The sequence below is a fragment of the Pteronotus mesoamericanus genome, unplaced genomic scaffold (genome assembly GCF_021234165.1).
Source record: "Pteronotus mesoamericanus isolate MK-2021 breed Mesoamerican mustached bat unplaced genomic scaffold, CSHL_Meso_final scaffold_582, whole genome shotgun sequence".
NCBI classification, from domain to species: Eukaryota; Metazoa; Chordata; class Mammalia; order Chiroptera; family Mormoopidae; genus Pteronotus; species Pteronotus mesoamericanus.
Genome location: NW_026555323.1, coordinates 3181281 through 3200604, shown reverse-complemented (window position 1 = coordinate 3200604; position 19324 = coordinate 3181281). Strand labels below are relative to the sequence as shown.

At 48.9% G+C, this 19324-nt stretch overlaps 1 protein-coding gene across 2 annotated transcripts; it reads left to right on the top strand.

Annotated features, from left to right (window-relative positions):
* The first annotated feature begins 805 nt into the window (after positions 1-805).
* FAN1 (FANCD2 and FANCI associated nuclease 1) lies at positions 806-18556 on the top strand. Of its 2 annotated transcripts, none has more exons than XM_054561969.1 (14): positions 806-842; positions 1308-2704; positions 5567-5707; positions 6505-6706; positions 7180-7413; positions 8993-9124; positions 10680-10788; positions 11952-12071; positions 15205-15369; positions 15768-15918; positions 16331-16434; positions 16882-17076; positions 17455-17583; positions 18289-18556. In XM_054561969.1, exons 2-14 carry the CDS (start codon positions 1459-1461, stop codon positions 18424-18426), a joined length of 3066 nt encoding a protein of 1021 aa, XP_054417944.1. In that variant the 5' UTR covers positions 806-842; positions 1308-1458; the 3' UTR covers positions 18427-18556. The 2 variants fall into 2 exon arrangements, with proteins under 2 accessions (XP_054417944.1, XP_054417943.1); XM_054561968.1 differs by lacking the exon at positions 806-842 and adding an exon at positions 937-985.
* Positions 18557-19324: the final 768 nt, after the last annotated feature.

Below are 19324 nucleotides of genomic sequence, written 5' to 3'. Positions count from 1 at the left end.
CGGTGGTCCACCCCAGTCCAAAAACGCGAATGGAAAATTCCAGAAATAATTTGTAAGTTTTAAATTGCAGGCCATTCTGTGTAACTTGATAAAATTTCGCCAGCGCTTGCTCGGTCCTGCCCCTGCGTGAATAAATCCTTCGTCCAGCATATGCATGCGGAAGAAGCTCCCTGCCCACAAGTCACTTAGCAGCTGTCTCAGTTGTCAGGTCAGTTATCAGAGGGAGATGTCCCAGTCATATAACTCTTATTACAGTACATTGTTATCGTCCTATTTTATTATTATTGTTAATCTCTAATTTATAAATTAAATTCAATCCCAAATATGCATGTATAAGGAAAAACATTATACAGGGTTCGCTATTATCCGCGGTTTCAGGCATCTGCTGGGGTCCTGGGACGTGTCCCGGGAATAAGGGGGTGCGGCTGTACTTGACTCCGTTTTACTATTTTTTTGCCCTGGAGGTTGTTTGCATCTATGGTATCAAGGCGCCAATAGGACTTCCCTCCGAAAGCCTAGCATTACGGGTTGGGTAGAGTCCATCCATACCTGCGTCTTCTTCCGGGAGGGCACTTCACTTTGACGCGTCCGCTTCCCCAACAAGCCACCTTCGCGCCAGCCGAGTGCACGTGCCGGGGGAGCACCTGCGGTCGCCTCCATCAAGTGTGACGGGAAGCCGGTGTCCGGTCGCCCTGCAGGGCTGCGCCCCCGGCAGCCGCCCTGGGTAGAAAGAGGCCTTCGGCATGGAGGGGCGCGGAAATCGATCGCTCGGGCCTCCGCTGGCCGCGCCTGTGCGAGCGAGGCGCGGAGATCGGCTGGGCATGCCTGGCGCGCCGAGCCAGGTGAGAGGCGCGGGGCCGCCGGGCAGGGGGCGCGGGCGCGGGCGCGGGGCCTTGGGAGGCGGGGCCGGAGGGCGAGGGACGGGGTGCGAGCGGTCGGGTGGGTGGCGCGGGCTCGGCGGCGGAGCCCCAGGTGTGCACGCCAGGTGTGTGTGGCCGCGGCCCCCAGGGGACGGCCAGGCTCCCCGCGCGCCCCGGGTTAGGCCTGGAGTAGGCAAATTGTCCCTTTTTAAGAACGGCTAATTCTAGATCTTAAAGCGAGGTCTTAGCGATGATCCTTGCCAAGCCTAGGCCGTCATTTTAGGGCTGAGGTCACACTGAGGTTGCACGTGGAGCCTTGGTCTCCGGTCCCAAGCCCAGAGTTTTTCCCTTAAGCCAGAGATGCAGCCGGCCCATGCTTAGAGCTTTCTTTTCCCCCGTTTTGAATTCATAACAACGTTTCTAATCTGCTTGTGCTTTCTTTTGCAGAAAGAAGAAATCGCCTAAACGAATAACATGAGGTCAGATAAAGGCCCACTTTTTCTTCAATGCAGGGAAGTAAAAGCAAACCATTGCTATCTTTCCCCAGGGATATCCTTTGTTCTACTCCTTGAAACGTCCAGCTTTTCTCATAGTTACGATGTCAGAAGGGCAATCGCCTGCCAATAAAAGGCCCCGTCGAAGTTTATCAAGCAGCAGAACTAAAAAAAATGAATCTAAGTCTATTGTTTTGTTTTTTAACAATGCACCACCTGCTCAACTTGCCTGTCCCATTTGTAGGAAAATGGTGCCAAGATATGACTTAAACCGGCACCTTGATGAAATGTGTGCTAACAACAATGACGTCGCTCCAGCTGATCCTGGGCATGGTGGCCTAACGAATTCCAGTGTGTCCACTGTAGATTTAATCAATGTTGCCGTAGAAGATGCAACACCACAGAAGTCGTCTCCATTAAAGACAAATTTAACCCTTGACCAAAGCGATTCAGCAAAACTGGGTGTGAAAAAGCAGACCAGTCCCTACTTTAAAAGTAGTGATGACAAGCTGTGCAAAAATCAAGATGACCTGAGCCCTCGTAATGTCAAAGTCATTCCTTTGGGAAGCCTGTCATCTAAATTATCCAGAAAATACATAAAGGCGAAACGATCGTTAGAGAAGAATGAGGAATTTGCCAGTCATACCCCACAGAGTTCGTCAGCCACAGTGGCTGGGATGGTTAACTGTTCAGAGACCAAGGACGTGGATCAGATTTTGAACAGTTCTCAAAAGGAAAACATATTTACCTGTGATTCTCTTACGGAGCAAAACACTGAAAATACTGTAGAAGATGCTAAATTAATGGAAGCAGCAAACCAACAGACTGCCCAGGAATGGGAAAGATCAACTCTCACTCCTGCTTTCTCAGAGAGTGCTCCTGTGGTGTCATCACCAAAATTAACTCTTGGGAGTACACGGCAGCCTGCTTCACAGGCCAGTCTTGCAAAGCAGGAGAGTGTCAGACAAGTAGAGCGTGAAGGGGCTGAAAAACATGAGGCAGATACTGGTGAAATCAACATGCCTGTGGCTTCAGACGCTAAAACGCAGTTGTCAAATTGGGAGGCACGATCTCATAGTTCTACTCATGATGCTTCCCAGTGGAGTAATATCCACAAACGTCCTCTGGAAGGTGATAGTGGCTTAGAGAACAAAGTCACTTGTGGCAATCCTTTGGAACAGGGGTCAAGCTGTGGTGTTCCTGGTAAAACCGTTCCAGCACCATCGAATCATCCTTACTACCTTCGCAGTTTCCTTGTGGTGCTAGAAGCCGTCTTTGACAATGAAGATGACAGGGGGCTCTTTGATGAACACGACAAGGGAATTGTAACTAAATTTTATCAATTATCAGGTATCATAAGCCTCTTTGCTTTCAAGTTTGTCTTTCCCATTTGCTGTCCTGATTCAGGCTGGGATGTGATAGGTAGTAATCTGGTGACCACAAGGAGTCAGTGTGGTTTTGAGAATCATCTGCGACGCCTGGTTGGAGTCAGCCTTCTACAAGTTCCTCTAGGGAAGGATGCGTGTGGGAAAGAGGCGGGGTTTCGTGCCCTGTGATGTCTGCTCCTGCGATATTTATATAAAACAACTCGGACAAGGTTGTTTTATTTGACATCTTTTTGTTATAACATTAATGAAATGCAATAGGGACTTTTTTTTTAAAGATTCTATTCACTTATTTTTAGAGAGAGGGGAAGGGAGAGAGAGAAACATTGATGTGCAACAGATATATTGACTGGTTGTCTCTTGCACGCCCCCAACTGGGGACCTGGCCCTCAACCCGGGCATGTGCCCTGACCAGAATCGAACCAGTGACCTTTGAGTTCGAAGGCTGGCACTCAATCCACTGAGCCACGCTAGCCAGGGCTGAACTTACTTCTTCTTTATATCAGTCAGTCTATGGTAAAATTGGTTTTTTTTATACCTATTGAAATGACTGATAGTTGTAAAACAATCTTTTCTTGTAAAAAAAAAAATACAGTGCTACTTAGAAAAGCACACTTAAATTTTGAGCTTGTCATTTGGGTTACAGGTAGGTCTGGTTTTTGCACAGCCTTTTCTCAAATCTGAAAGCCAAAGAAAATACAGGAAAAAACACACCAAGGTGTGTTGAGGCCTATTTTCCCCCCCAACAATATTTTAGGTTTCTGGACTCTGCCTTTTAAAGTCTGGGCGGGGAGGAAATGGAAACTTACAAGCTAAATTGGTCCATTGAGAAAATATTAGTCTATGCCTCAGTTCCTTGGCAGCCAGTGGTGGCTCTAAGCCGGAGGTGCAGGTTTGGAACAAAAACCACCCTTGTGACAGCTGCAGTGCTTATCCAAAGGGCCATGGTGGCGTGGTGGAACCCGGTCCCTCCCGAGGTAGGAAAAGCTTGCTTGGAGGCCACGCTGACCTTGGGTAACATGGAGCCAGGTCTGACTCCTCAGTAGATTTTAAAAATCTTGAACATTACTACTAATGTTTAAAGGAAAGGCTTTTGTTTTAAATTCACACAGTGGAATTATGATGGAAGTCCTTATATTAAAAAAATTTTTTAAATACATTTATTGATTTTAGAGAGAGGAAAGGAGAGAGAAACATTGATGTGAGAGAGAAACATCGATTGGTTGCCTCCCATATGCATCCCAACCGGGGATCGAACCTGCAACCTAGGTATGTGTCCTGACCAGGGATCGAACCTGCAACCTTTTGGTGCACGGGACGATGCTCCAACTAACTGAGCCACCCAGCCAGGGTGGGGTTTCTTATATTTTTAATATGTGAGCCTTAACTGGGCACAGCTGCTTCAGGATGCACAGAGCTTCCATCTCTACTTGTCCGGTTCTCAGCAGACCATGGACACGATGCCACATAAACTCTTCTATCCGGAGCTGCTACATCTTTGGTTGGGTGCTGGTTGCGTTCGTGTAAACATTTCCCTGAGTAGCTGGTGGCTCTGTGCTTCCCTGTAATTGAGAAATAGGACCAGTTTCCCCTGGACAAGTTCTGCATATCTTTGTGTGTTGCTCTGTGGTGACTCATTTACCACCCGTGTGTGAAAGCAGCTACTGTGAATTGTTTTTGCCTTAGAGGAAAAAATTGTCGACCATTTAAAAAATATAATTTTACCATGTTAGAGTGGGCAGAAATTTCATGATAATCTGGGTAACAGGGAAACTGAGACCAAACAGGTTAAGTAGATTGGCTGAGATCACAGAGAGAGAGAGGCTGTCCTACCAAAGCTAGCCTTTTAAAAAATTTATTGGTTTTAGAGAGAGAATGATTTGATTTGTTGTTCTCCTTATTGATGCATTCACTGGTTCATTCTTGTCTTATGTTCTGACTGGGGCTCGAACCCACACCTTGGCATATTGGGACGACACTCTAACCCATTGAGCTAGCTACCTGGCCAGGCAAAGCTAAACAGGTTTTGAAAATTCTTTGGGTTGAAATTATTTTCAACCACAAACGGAATGCTGTGTATTAGACTGAAAGCAGAGGACAAAATAACTGCAAATCCAGGTAGAGCTTTTCTGCACAAGTGCAAAGGGCGGCTAGAAAAATGGGGGATGCGGTGCTTCGAAGTTTTGAAATGGTCAATAATCATTACCAATGTTGGAACTTTCCAAATGGTTTCTAGACTAGACATTGACTATGTCATCTTGTTTAATCTTTCCAATCGCTTTGGGAAGGTGATGTTATTGCTTTCCACCACCCTCTCCGTATAGAAGAGAAAATGAGGCCTCAGTAAGGTAGAGTGATGTTCACAGAATTCACAAGGGGCAGAACTGGCTATGCTGGGAATTTCTGTCTTTCGATGACAAGCACACGGGACAGGGAGACATCCCCATGGGGACTTTTCTTTTAAATTTTATTTTTAGAGAGAGGGAGAGAGAGATACATCCATCTGTTGCCTCTCACATACTCCTATCTGGGGACCTGGCGCATAACCCAGGCATGTGCCCTGACTGGGAATCGAACCAGTGGCCCTTTGGTTCAAAGATTGGCACTCAATCCACTGAGCCACACCAGCTAGGGTAAGACTTTCTATTTCAAATAAATTACATCTTCCACAGGAAGAAAAGATTTTCTTGGAACCTAAGTTGAGAGAGCATGTATGTCTTTCTAATAAAGTCTATTTTACCTTGTTTTTAAAAAGTAAAGGATGTTTGTATGTTGTTTTGGAAACGAAAGATAACATTTCCCCCCATTTTTCCTAACCTGATTGCAGATGGTGGTCAGAAGTTATACGTAAGACTTTTCCAACGTAAATTCAGCTGGATTAAGATGAATAAATTGGAGTACGAAGAGATCGCCCCTGACTTAGCCCCTGTGGTTGGAGAATTGCAGCGAGCCGGCTTTCTGCAGACAGGTACGATTCATCGAAGGAAACGTACAACGAAAACAGGACGCGAGGAATGAACTTCCTGCCGAATGACGGTGATATCAGTGTGGTGCTATCTCCTGGTCGGTGCCTGATAAATAGTAATCGCGTGTGTGCGTGCGTGCGTGTGCGTGCGCGTGCGTGTGTGTGTGTGTGTGTGTGTAAATTGAGTTTTTAATCATAGGACATGAATTATTCATGTGATGTTAGAGCCGTTGTTCGCCTTCAGGATTAGGACAACTAGGATAATGAGAGAGTGCCTGCTTTTGCCTTGTTGTCTGTCACGGCGTTGGGACCAGCAAACCACGTCGGGATAGGTGTGTGGGTTTGTGTTGCAGGAGGTGCCCCTCAGCCCTCCTCTGCTGCCTCCAGCCAGATGGAACCTCCTCCTCTCCTCACTCAAGCTCCTCATTTTATGACAGAATAAAGCTGGCCTGTCTGATGCTAATACTGCCTCTAAAAGCTTCATCTACCGCCCCCTGCGTGGTGCACAACTTAAGAGTTTCCAAGGTGGTTGCCTCAGGAATCGTATAGCTCATTGCAGCCTGTGTGAACAGCAGGTAACCTTGGTTGTCTTAGCAGCAGCCTCAAGTGCCCGCCTCCCTGACCGAGCAGAATAATATTGTCCTGGAGACAAGGGGACAAGGAGAATGACAGATGGGAGTCTCAGGTTCAAGTTGCTGATGGTTCAGACTAACATATGCAAACTAAGCCAAAGCCAGGTTTCTTTGCGGCTAGAGAATGCTCGAGTTCTTGAAAATGACTTTTTTCTAAACCCATTTCAGAATCTGAGCTGCAAGAGCTCTCTGAAGTGCTGGAACTACTTTCTGCTCCTGAACTGAAAACGCTGGCAAAGACGTTCCACTTGGTGAACCCCAATGGGCAGAAGCAGCAGCTGGTGAATGCCCTGCTCAAACTGGCCAGACAGCCTTCTGTCTGCACTTGGGGCAAGAAGCCGCCTGGAATCGGAGCAGTGATTTTAAAGAGGTTTTGTTGGCTCTCGTTACAGGGAAAGCATTTAAAATATTGATAGTGCACACTAACTTAATAGTGGATGGGACCTGGTTTTGAACCGTAATTGCTGATTTCATTTGCAAATAGATCCAGAAGGCAGAAGGGTTTTCATTCTAATAGCCTGGGTTCGTTCTTATTTTATTATTCATAATTCTTGTGACACCATACTGATTTCTAGGCCTGAGGAAAATGGGGAGGCAGGAGAATGCAGGCAATAGGCCCCTGGTCAATTCTAGTATTTTTTTATTCAAGAAATATGCCATTTGAACCACTATTCTTGCAAGATGGAAGGGAAGCTATCCAGTCAAATTTTTATTTTTGTAAACTTTTCATTGACGTGTAGCCTCTCCACCTTAGTACGCAGCTTCTCCTGAAAATAATTTGTAAAATCTGGTACCCAAAGGCTTAGAAACCGGAGAGTTACTTCTCGACTGTCTGTTCCTCAGAGCCCGGGACTTGGCAGGACCGTCACTGAGGCTGTGCAAAGGCCCCCGAGCTGTCTTCTCCCGGGTCCTGCTGCTCTTTTCCTTGGCGGACTCCCTGGAGGAGGAGGACGCTTCCTGCGGGGGGCAGGGCCAGCTCTGCACCGTGCTGCTGGTCAACCTTGGCCGCGTGGCGTTTCCTCAGTACACCGTCCATCGGGAGACCCGGATCTTCCAGGACAGAGACGACCTCATCAGGTCAGATGGCATCCGCTTGCGGTCAGAGCTGGGTATTAATCTTATGTAAAAAAAATTTTTTCAGCCACAGTAGAAACTTAAGTTCATAGTCAAAAAACAGTCTTTTTTTGGTTATCTTTCTGCCTCACGTGTATACATTTCGGAGACTCTCAGGAGCATGAAGACATGTGCTAAGGTTACAGTTGCCAAAACCAGTGTGTTTTGGGTTAGAGCTACAAATGTTTCTCCTGGCTTATGTTCCCAAAGAGCTTTGGCAGAGAGTATTTTTTAACATGTAGACATTTGAACAAACCTGCCTTGGGAATATGTTGTCAGCACGAACAAGACTGAAGATGAATGTTTTCCTAGTAATAATGCTTCAGATAAAGCCAATAGCAACTTATGTACTTATACCAGACCTGTGGGTGTGTTAGGTTAGAAATGTTCACCAGTGTGTTTTGGTGCATGGATTTAGTGAATGTTTGGTTCTGGTAAAAGCAGGTTTTGATAATAATGGTATAGGTATTACAGGAAAAAAATACTTGTATTTCCTAAGAATACACCTTTTAGAAGAAAAATAAATTTGGAATGCCTAAAATGTCACTTCTGAGTCTTGATTTAAGGTTTATGACTCAAATGAACTGCCCTTGAACCTGATATTTGATTTTAGGGAAGTCACTTAAATGTTGTTTAGTACATGCATTAAAAATAAGTTATTGAAGTGACTGAATCAAAGCAATGTCAGGATAAGCTAATTTTAACCCATTTTACCTTAGCTATGAGGAAGCTCAATATCTTCTTTGTGTTCAGCTGGAATAATGTTTTTTGTCAAATCTTTTCATGAGAATGTTTCCTTTTACCCTGTTTTTAGTTGTCTCATGTATTTTTGCCTTTTCATTTTTAGTGACTTTATAGTTTTCTCTTTTGTGAGACTCTGTACTCAGAAGCCAAATTCTGGTCTCTATACTAATGAACCATGAAACCACTCTGCCTCAGTTTCCTCACCTGTAAAATGGGGAGAATAATGGTGTATTCCTACATATGTGTGTTGATACTTGGAAAGAGCTTCGGGCCTGGCCTCTGGGGATGGCTTCTCATGTCTTACTTAGTAGGACAATTGCCATTATTACTGTTATAGCTAAAGATTACCTTTTAATTCTATGATTGACAGGACCGTGGGGTCAACAGGTTCAAAAGTTGGGGGTGGGGCTCGAGAGAAAAAATAAACAATATTTTTAGAAAGTAGGTACCCTATTTTGCCATATATAATGCACAGTTTTTACCCAAATATTTTGAGGGAAAAAATAAGGATGCTCATTATACATGGGACTATTATACATTAATAATAATACATTATTACATTACAACAAATACATTACATGATACATTACATTATTATATATTACATGATTACATTAATACAGTATTACAAATACATTAATATTAATAATCCCATGTATAATGCGCACACAAACGTGGGTGTGCCTTATACACGGCAAAATATGGTATGCCGGAAATGACACGAATAATTAAAACTCAACGGGTCTGAATATATACATGAAGTTAGACCTAACTGACCCGAGGAAGGTCATCTCCCCAGGTACGCCGCCGCCGCCCACACGCTGAATGACATTTCCACCGCCATGGCCAACGGGAACTGGAAGGAAGCAAACGAGCTCTCTCAGTGCGCCAAGAGGGACTGGAACAAACTGAAAAACCACCCTTCCCTGAAGTAAGACTGGTTTTTGGGGTTTTTTTTTTTAGGTAAGTCTCTCCATGGAGAACGTTCTCCTTCGGTCCCGTGGTCAGACCTGTGTGAGCTGACTCTCCCCGTTGCTCCGCGCAGGGTCAGCGTGGGCAAGGGGAGGAAATGTCTGTACATGTGAGGGGGCGTTGCTGTCGATCAGATCCCTGTGCAGCAGACTCGCAGGGGAGCCGACAGCGGGCGGTCCGTCAGGGGCCGCCTGGGGTGCCGGCTTCCCTGAGTGCTGAGCGGGATTGAACGTCGGGGGAGCCCAGCGGGGAGAGTGAGAGGCTCTTTCAATGCTATTATTCTGAAAAGGAAAACTGACTTGAACGTCACTTCCAAAGCTCAAGGACACAGTGCGTGATCCGTCGTTTTTCTGGTTTGATGTTAAACATTTTCCGTGTTTCAGGAATTTTTCCTTCATTGTTACACAGTGATGAGCAAAATGAGTCCGTGTTGTGAAATCCATCCGTCTTCCAGAAAAACAGAGGACGGACGTAAAGTTCATACAGAAGTAATGACTTAAGAACCATAGCCAAGTGAATAGATGACTTGCTTCGTTTAAAAACAAGGCCTCAGAGCCGGGAAGTCAGGCTGCCGTAGGACAGAGGCTGGGAGGCTGCCCCTGGAGAGGGTCGGCCGGTGTGTACTGTGGGCTTCGCTGCGGGCACCGAGCTCTGCCGTTGGGAGAGAGCAGCCACGGGTGCACGCGGATGAGCGAGCGGGACATGCTCCGGCTCAGCCTTACTGTGGGCACGGAAATACACGTTTCCTCTAACTTTCACATGCTTATTAGACTTGTCACCCTCCATTTGACTTATTTTAACCATTTAAAGATGTGAAAACCAGGATTAGTTTGCAGAATGTACAAATTCCAGGGTCAGCCTGGGCTTGATCTGGGGGCTGTGGTTTGCTGACCTCCAGCTTCAAATAGGACCATTTGTCCCCACCTTGCTGCGCTAAGTGATCCAGAAGGTGGTGGCTGCCTGTGGGCATGTAGATCGGTGGTGTAGAAAATTGTGCACAATAGTATCACCATGCGGCTATAAAAAAGAAGGAAGTCTTACCTTTTGCAACAGCCTGGATGGACCGGGAGAACATTATGCTGAGTGAAATAGCCAGTCAGAGAAAGACAAATACCGTATGATCTCACTTATATGTGGAATCTAATGGACCAAATAAACTGACCAACAAAATAGAACCAGAGGCACGGACACATGGAATAGACTGACGGCTGTCAGAGGGGAGGGGTCGGGGACTGGAGGAAAGAAGATGAAGGATTAGAGGACATCTATGCGTGACCCGTGGACACAGACAACCGTGTGGTGACGGTCAGGCGGAAGGGGCGGCAGGGGCTGGGTCGGGTGGGCCAAGGCAGGGAGAATGGGGACATCTGTAATGGTGTCAATAATAACAATAATTTTTAAATCATACTAGATTTTTTTAAAAAGGCACTCAGTCTGCTCTGTGACTGCTTGGGGTTGTCTCACAATAAAGAAACCACATTACCAAACCGCGGGCGTGTACACGTTCATTTCAGGCACCACGAGAACTTACCGCTCTTTCTGCGCTGCTTCACTGTTGGATGGGTTTACACAAGAATTCTGTCTCGGGCTGTCGAGATCTTGCAGAGACTTCACATGTACGAGGTGAGAACACAGACTCCCACCTGGCTTTTAGGGGCAGTTCAGCGGTGAGCTGGGGAGGGGGGCCTACCTGGCTGTCGACATTTTCCACGGACGCTAAATATGTCCTGGGTTGGCAGGAACGTGGCTGGACAACCCGCTGTTCTGTGAGTTGGCGTCGGGGTCACGGGAGGGCCCCGCAGGGCCTACCCGCCAGTCTGTGCCGCTGAGCCCCTCCTGGGCGCCAGGGGGCACTGGGGAGGTCTCCCAGAATCTCTCTGTTTCCCTGACAGATGTCATGGACTGGCTGGAAATAATTTATAATCACAAATCCGAAATTTGGTCGTATCCTTTCTTTTTTTCTTTTTTCTTTTTTTTCAAAGATTTTAGAAGGGAAGGGAGGGAGAAAGAGAGGGAGAGAAGCATCAATGTGTGGTTGCCTCTCACGTGCCCCCTATCAGGGACCTGGCTTGCAACCCAGGCTTGTGCCCCAGGCATGTGCCCTGACTGGGAATTGAACCGATGACCCTTTGGTTTGCAGTCCGGAACTCAATCCACTGAGCCACACCAGCCAGGGCTGGTCGTATCCTTTACCAAACATTGTGAGATTGCGCGAGTTAACCTCTGTTACATTTGATGTTCTACTCTGAAAAATGCTTAGTTTACAGAGGATATGCCAAAGCCAGATTCTTGACCTGGGTCTCTGTATCTGGAGGGTCCACAGGAGGGGTTCCGGGGAATCTGTGGACCCCACAATTGTGTGGACACAGGCTTTGTGCAGTCAGGAGATGTTTCAAAGAGATCCACGAACGACAGGAGATTAAGAATGAGTGAACAGTTTGTGCGAATTTAGACCACAAAGCATCCCTGTGAGGGTACCCTGCCTGCCCCAAATTCCTCCCAGCGTTGGCCCTGGGACCTGCAGGGATCCTGGAAGCGGGTGGGGCTCAGCTCCTTGGAACTTGATCCCTTGTGGTGGCCCCGTGCCCGTGACTGACCTGCAAGAATATTGGGCAGTGTTCACAGTTGGCAGGGGACCCGTAGGGACACCTCAGGTTGCTCAGGCCCCTCTAGAGGCCCTCCTTGGCCTGACTGTAGAATGGAAAGCTGTGCTTTGTAAATAGACGTTGCCTATTTGCTTTTCTGGTGTGTGTGAGTCTAACAAGCTTCCTTTGTTGCTGCGACAGGAAGCAGTCAAGGAACTTGAGGACCTTCTGTCCCAGAAAATCTACTGTCCCGACAGCAGAGGCCGCTGGTGGGATCGGCTGGCTCTCAACCTGCACCAGCACTTGAAACGCCTCCAACCGGTGGGTACTCAGCAACTAACATGCGCTTTTTATGGAGGCGTGCTTTTACACGTTCCATAAATTTGAAAAGTAAAGCAAACTACTGTTACCTTAAACATCTGAATGTAATGAGGACATTCATTGTTTAACCTCCTTTTGTCCATGTTCTCCCAACCCTACGAGGCATAACAAGGTTGCGCCCTGGCCGGGAGGCTCAGTTGGCTGAATTGTTGTCCAAAAGGTTGGGGGTTCGATTCCCAGTCCGGGCACAAGCCTGGGTTGCGGGTCCAATCCCATCGGGGCACGTACAGGAGGCAAGCAATTGATGTCTCTCTCTCCCTCTCTCTTTCTCTCCATAAAACCAGTAACATTAAAAGAAAAGAAATAACAGGGTTGCTAACACAAGCATGACCATGAAGGCAGGAGACTTTTGTCCTGTCCTCACTGGTTCGGGAGCAGGGTTGGCAGTGGGACCTGCGTGGGGATTCAGGAATTAATGAGAGTTAGGAGCCAGGGGGGTTGACAGCTGTGCCCTCAGTAGGTGCTTTCTGTAAAAAAAAAAAAATGGTGATTTTGTTCATTTCTTGCATGGGACCTCCAGGTACAAGGCTGCTGGAAGGTGTCCTATTGCAGGTACTTCATGAGCAACCCTGCCCCCTCTGCAAGGTATTGCGCCTGGCGGTGGCACAGGCCACGTTCTCCGTTAGGGACCCTCTGTGGCCAGCAGCACGGGCCTCCGCAGGCGGCGGCGGCGGCTGAGCCAGGCAGCAACAGTGGCTCTTTGTGTGGCCGCCGAGTCCTCCCACCCGGCCCCGTGCTGGCCCTGCCTTTGCCACGCACGGAGGACACTGTGTTTTCTGGGAGCTTTTGTTTTCCCCAGGAGCTCATGCAATGAATCAGGGTGACGTGGGGGTGGAAAAATTGACCCTGGGTGTGGAAACGCGGCAGGCTGTTTTTACCGCCTTCAAATGAAGAGGTGCCTTGTTAGCTCGAGGACATCGGGCCAGGGAAGCTGATTGCTGTCCTGCAGGAGGGTGGGGTTGGGGCTTCCTTCCCTCTTAGAGGTCATTTAGCTGAAATAGCAACAGAGGGCACCTGCCAGGCCGCGAGCAAATGTGCGGAGAGGCTGTGGGGGGGGGGGGTGCTGCTTCCTTTCGTTGAAATTAAATTCTAAAGAGTGGACAGCTTCCCCTCGCCTCCCCCTCCACGCCCCCACTTTGCTAACGGGAGTGTGTACTTATAATCCCAGAGGGAGACAAGCCACAGAGCTTATTTGGGAGACGGACGGAAAATCTCAGTTCCTTTTAGCCGTTTTCCAAAGCTCTTCCTGGCCACCCTCACAGTCTGCATTATTTCCTTGCCATTCCTGGCGTTCTTGACACCGGTGATGGAACCAGGGCCCACCGGCCAGGCAGGCCGAGGTGGGTGGCCTGGCTGTCCCCTCCCTGCGGCCAGGCCCCCAGTGGCCCTGGCTCCTGCTGGTGCCTCATTCTCTCTCCTTGATTCCTTTGGGCCACTCCGTTCCTGATGGCCTGATCCTTCATGGATTTTTCAGGTTTGGGGGGTTTTTTGTTTGTTTTTTGCTTTATATTCTTTTATAGTAAAATATCCATAATGTAAATAAAGCCTGTCATTTTAAGTCTTCAGGCATACAGTTCAGTGCCATTAATTATACTCACAATGTTGTGACAGCATCCTCTCTGTTTTTCGTTTTCATCCCTCCAAACAGAGACCCTGCACCCATTAGCCCTGGCTGCTGTGGCTCAGAGGATTGAGTGCCAGACTGTGAACCAAAGGGTCGTGGTTCGATTCCCAGTCAGGGCACGTGCCTGGGTTGCAGCCAGGTCCCCAGTAGGGGGCGTGCAAGAGGCAACCACACATTGATGTTTCTCTCCCTCTCTTTCTCCCTCCCTCCCCCTCTCTAAAAATAGATAAGTAAAATTAAGAAAAAATAGATTGCCTTTAAAAAAAAAAAAAAGAAAAGAAACCCTGTGCCCAGTAAACCATCACTCCCCACTCCCCTCCACCAGCCCCCATAGCCTCTAATCTAATTTCTGTTCCTATCAATTGGCCTGTTTTAGGTATTTCATATAAAGGGAATCATACAGTATTTGTCCTTTCGTCACTGCCCTATTTCACTGGGCAGTGTCTTTAAGGTTCATCCATGTTTTCGCACGGGTCAGAATTTCCTTCCTCTTCAAGGCTGAATAATATTCCACTGTACACAGAGATCACATTTTTCCACCTGTCGATGGGCACTTGGGTTGTTTCCGCCTTGTGGCAATTGTGAATAATGCTGCTATGAACGTGGGGGAGCAAGTATCTGTTTGGAACTCTGCTTTTAGTACTTTTGGATACACACCCAGAATGGAATTTCTGGGTCACATGATGGTTCCGCGTTTAGCTTTTCGAGGAGTTCCCAAACTTTTTTTCACAGCATTTGCATTATTTTTACATTTCTGCCAGCCGCGTGTGACGGTTCCAATTCCGCTCCCATTTTTCCCAACACTGACTACTTTCCATTGTCTGATGGCAGTCATGCTAGCGGGTCGTTTTGTTTATTGGTCCAAGTCTGAATAACCTTAGGAAATGCACTTAGCTCTTCCGAACCTAAGCTTCTTTTCCCCGTAAGTGAGAACCTGGACGGTTCTGTGCGAGAGACTCGCCTGGGAGCCCCGAAGTGGTCACGTGCCTGGGTCCTGCCCTGGAGGTGCTCCCTCTGTGGCTCAGGGGTGGGGACACCTGTCTCTTTCAGAGCTCCCAGGTGATTCTCCACGAACCACTGAGCCAGGTCCGTCTCCCGTCTCCTCTGGCCATGATCCAGGGCGTCCTGAACTTGCTTGGTCTCCCTGAGGGTGTGGCAGTTGAGACGTAACCGAACCGGGAGGTGGGGTCAGGAGCCGGGCCTCTGGTGCTCCAGACGTTTGTAGGCAGGGAGGAGCGGATACCCTTCCTCAGAGTAACCCTTCAGTGTATCACAGTGACACCTAAGGAATATTCTTTGTCTCTACAAGTGCTGCTTTGCCCATTGCTAATTAGGGAAACTCAGTAACTAATAAACAGCAGGGTTTCCTGTCACGTGAAGTCCTGGATGCAGCCACAGGGACTTTCGGGGTCTTTCCAGACCCTGATGTGGGACTACGTTCTTTGCTAGGCTATCAAGTGCATCGCCGAAGGGCTGGCAGATCCCGAAGTGAGGACGGGGCACCGCCTGTCATTGTATCAGAGAGCCGTGCGCCTGAGAGAGTCCCCGAGCTGTCGGAAGTACAGGCACCTCTTCCGTCAGCTGCCAGAAATCACCGTGCGCGATGTGAAACATGTGAGTGCCCGCGGGTTTTTCCTGAGTGAAGGCAGCCCAAGAATGGTTTGCAGTGTGCACTTGCTTTGAACAGTGGCTTGGCCATTGTTCCGTTTTCCCCTCAGTCCTCCTACCTTGCACCAGGATGGCTGGAGTGACTTTCTGGAAAACTCCCAGGTCAGAAGCTCACAGCCTTTGCCACTTTCGCCTTCTCGGTCAGGGCTCCTGGAGACTCGCGCTGGGGTCCATGTGTTCCCCGGGGCCGGGGCAGTGACCTGACCACCTCCTCGCAGGTGCCACAGTGTGGGTCACACAGCCTTGAGTTCTGCTAGGAAAGGGTGGCTTTGGGGGTGTGTAGGACAGTGTGTCCTCAGGACACCACAGTCAGGTTCACGAACGCTCTCCTGTCGCCACCTCAGGTGACCATTACGGGCCGGCTGTGCCCACAGCACGGGATGGGCAAGTCCGTGTTCGTAATGGAAGCTGGGGGGGCCGCCACGCCCGCCACCGTCCTGTGCTCCGTGGAGGAGCTGGCGCTGGCCTATTACAGACGCAGCGGCTTCGACCAAGGTAATGAATGCGCAGCATGTCTCCTGGCCACCCGGTCACCATGGCGTTTGTCAGCCATCGTCCATCCATTATGTCCCCAGTGGAAGACACGCTGACTGGGGAGGGTGGGAAAGAGAAAGAGATGGACTATGGGTGTCAAAGGCCGTCTTCCCCCGTTCGGCCCACGCCCACCACCGCAAACCTGTGAGGAGCAGCACTGGGTGGGATGTTAGAAGCCGGTGACATGGATTTTGCTCCCAGGCTGTTTTTGTAGATGAGCCACGTAATAAAAAATGAGCTAGGAATGGCATGAACATGGCCTTCAAATCCTAAATCCTTCTGTGGTTTCCTTTGCATCAAGTAGGTGGGTGATGGTGGCGGTTTTTGAACAAAAGGAAAAGCCTGAGTTTTCTTGTGTGTGACCTGGCTCTAGGCATTCATGGGGAGGGGTCCACCTTCAGCACCCTGTACGGCCTCCTGCTGTGGGACGTCATCTTCATGGACGGGATACCGGACGTCTTCAGAAACGCTTACCAGGTAAGCAGCCGGGCTCCAAGGTCCGGGCGTGTGCCCACCCAGGACCCATGCCCACTTGGGCCATGCGTCTGCAGCCCCCCGAAACCTGCTTGGACAGTGTTCCGTCAGGGTGCTAGTTCCACAATCAGGTGTGAAACTCGAAGGTGAATCTACCTTCAACTTTACACTTGAAATGTTACTGCATCTGCAGCTTCAACCTTTTCTGAGCGCCTGCCAGGATCCAGGTGTGTGCCAGGTGCTGTCACAGGTGCCATCTGTCATGTGTGCCTGCTGAGAGTTCCACCAATTCCCCTAAAAACTTCTCCCATGTTATTACTCTAAAAACCAGTGTAATAAATTGCTTTCACGTTAAGTATTTTTTACATAACTCCTGAGAAAAAGAATGTGCCAGTTGAACCAGGCGGGCCAGTTGTGTCGTGTGGTCTCTGATGAACCGGTTCTCACCAGGCATTCCCCCTGGACTTGTGCACGGACAGCTTCTTCGCCAGCCGGGGACCAGCCATCGAGGCCAGGCTGCAGCTGATCCACGGCGCCCCCACCGAGCAACTGCGAGCCTGGGTGGCGGACACGTGGCAGGCCCAGGAAGGCAGAGCGGCTTCCGTGGTCAGCTGGGATCGCTTCGCTTCTCTTCAGCAAGCTCAGGTGCAAATTTTCATACCAGACACACACAGTGTGTATATACACATATGCATGAATCTGTGTGCGTGGGCATGTGTATATATGATAGCACTCCAGCCCAGATGCTACAGTTACTGAGGGGAACACGCCAAGGCATCCAAGCCCATTATGCCTCCTCCCCCTTGGCTGACAGCTTCCTGTTGTCTGATCTGTAACTGACAGAGCTGCTGGGGGAGTTTTAGCTAGAGGCTCGGGAGCCCAGCGCAAGCAGCAAGATCATGCCCGGCGTCCTTGGAGCCACATCCGTTGGATTCCCGAGCCCTTCCTGTCTCATGATCCCCGGGAGTATTTCAGGGCCTCGGTCACCAGGGAGTGATGGTCACCCATGTATTCTGTGTTCAGGACCTTGTTTCCTGCTTGGGGGGCCCTATCCTGAGCGGCGTGTGCCGGCGCCTGGCTGCGGACTTCCGGCACTGCCGGGGAGGCCTGCCCGACCTGGTGGTGTGGAACTCCCAAAATCATCACTTCAAGGTCAGTTGAGCCAGAATGGAGGGTCCTATTTCTAATTCGATTGGCAACTTCATCCAAGGCCACCGTCTAGCCATCTCTTGCATGGTTGTCAGCGAGACTGAACCCTAGATAACTACTGGAGGGCCAGGGTTCCACGGCGGCTGACAAGGCCTCCCTGGTTCCCTGTGTATGGACCTGCCCCTCTCCCCATGGTAGCTCGTGTGAGCAAGATGAAGTCCATCCTTTCTAACCTGATCTTGGAAGTCACGTGCCATCATGCTTGCTGTATCCTGCTTTTAGAAGCAGGTCACCAGTGCAGCCCACGCTCAGGGGAAGGCATGGTGTAGGGCGTGCACACCAGGGGGCCAGGCGGACGGGGAGCCATTTGTGAAGCTCCCGGAAGGGAGCGCCTCCCATGTTGTAGGTCAGGCGCCTCCCTTGGCTCATGCTCCTGCCCACCACAGGTTAGCTGTTTTCTCATTAGTGAGCTTTGAGATTGAAAAACAAAAATCTGGTATCACACATCCTTTATCAGATATATTTCATCCCAGTCTGGCTTGTTTTTTCATTCTCTGATAGCGCCTTTTTAAGAGCCCAAGTTTTCCATGTCAACAGCAGTGTAGTACAGTAGAATGAACCATTTAAATAATTAGGGTGGAAACTAGCTTATTTGAATGGCTGTTCAGTTTCTGTAAGGTACCAATAACTTGAAAACTGCTCTTCCAGCTGGTGGAAGTTAAAGGCCCCAATGACCGCCTTTCGCATAAGCAAATGATCTGGCTGGATGAGCTGCAGAAGCTGGGGGCTGACGTCGAAGTCTGCCACGTGGTCGCAGTTGGAGCCAAGAGCAAAGGCCTTACCTAGTAACATCTATGGATCTAAGATTCTCAAAAGCCTAAGTGTCATAATGACGTTTCACTTCATTTTGACTGTTACTGTCAGAAATAAATGCGGTGGTAAAGTTGGTACTAGTTTGAATACACGCCTTGATTCCACCCAGCAGGTGGTGAACTTTTGAGAAAGGTGAACACTTTAGTGGCCATCTTAAGACTGGAGGCGTCTGTTACTAGAATTACCGAAACAGCTGAAATCCCCCCCACGAACAAGATGAGTCCCAGCTTTTATAGTGTGCATGGCATTTCTTTCTCAGGAGTATATTGGAAACAGATTCTTGTAAGTTTTCCTATTCTACTTTACGGTCAGCTGTTAAACAGTCTCATTTCATCATTATCCAAGAAGGGCATGAGCAGTTGAAATTCCAATTTCTTTAGGAATTTAATAACAAATTCGCATAAAGTTGCTTATTGCATCAGTCACATGACTGCTCTTATTAATCGGGCCTGTGCCACCAAAAGAGGGAATAGTCTTTATCGAAGGCAGCTGTCCCTTTTCATCCTTCTTGGGAACATCCCTAGTGACCAGGTTGGGGGCGATTTTCTGTGTCGACAGAACCACTGTCACAGGGCTGCTCGTCCCCCGTGGGAAGCCTCGCGCCGGGGGAGGTGTGAGGAAGGCGATTCAGCACAACGGTCGGCCCAGATGTCAGGGCCTGGGGTCCCCGGCTCCAACGGACTAGTTACTGGGACTTGAGGGAAATGACACTCCCAGCTTTTTCGGTGATTAGATGGAATGACCAATTTGGCCATGGTCCATGAACACACGTGGGGCCTGAACTGCAGCTGGTTCTGAAGTGATGCTAAAACGCCAGGGATCGCTCCTCAGGCTTAGGAGCCGGAGTGCTGAAGGGGCCCCCACACACGGG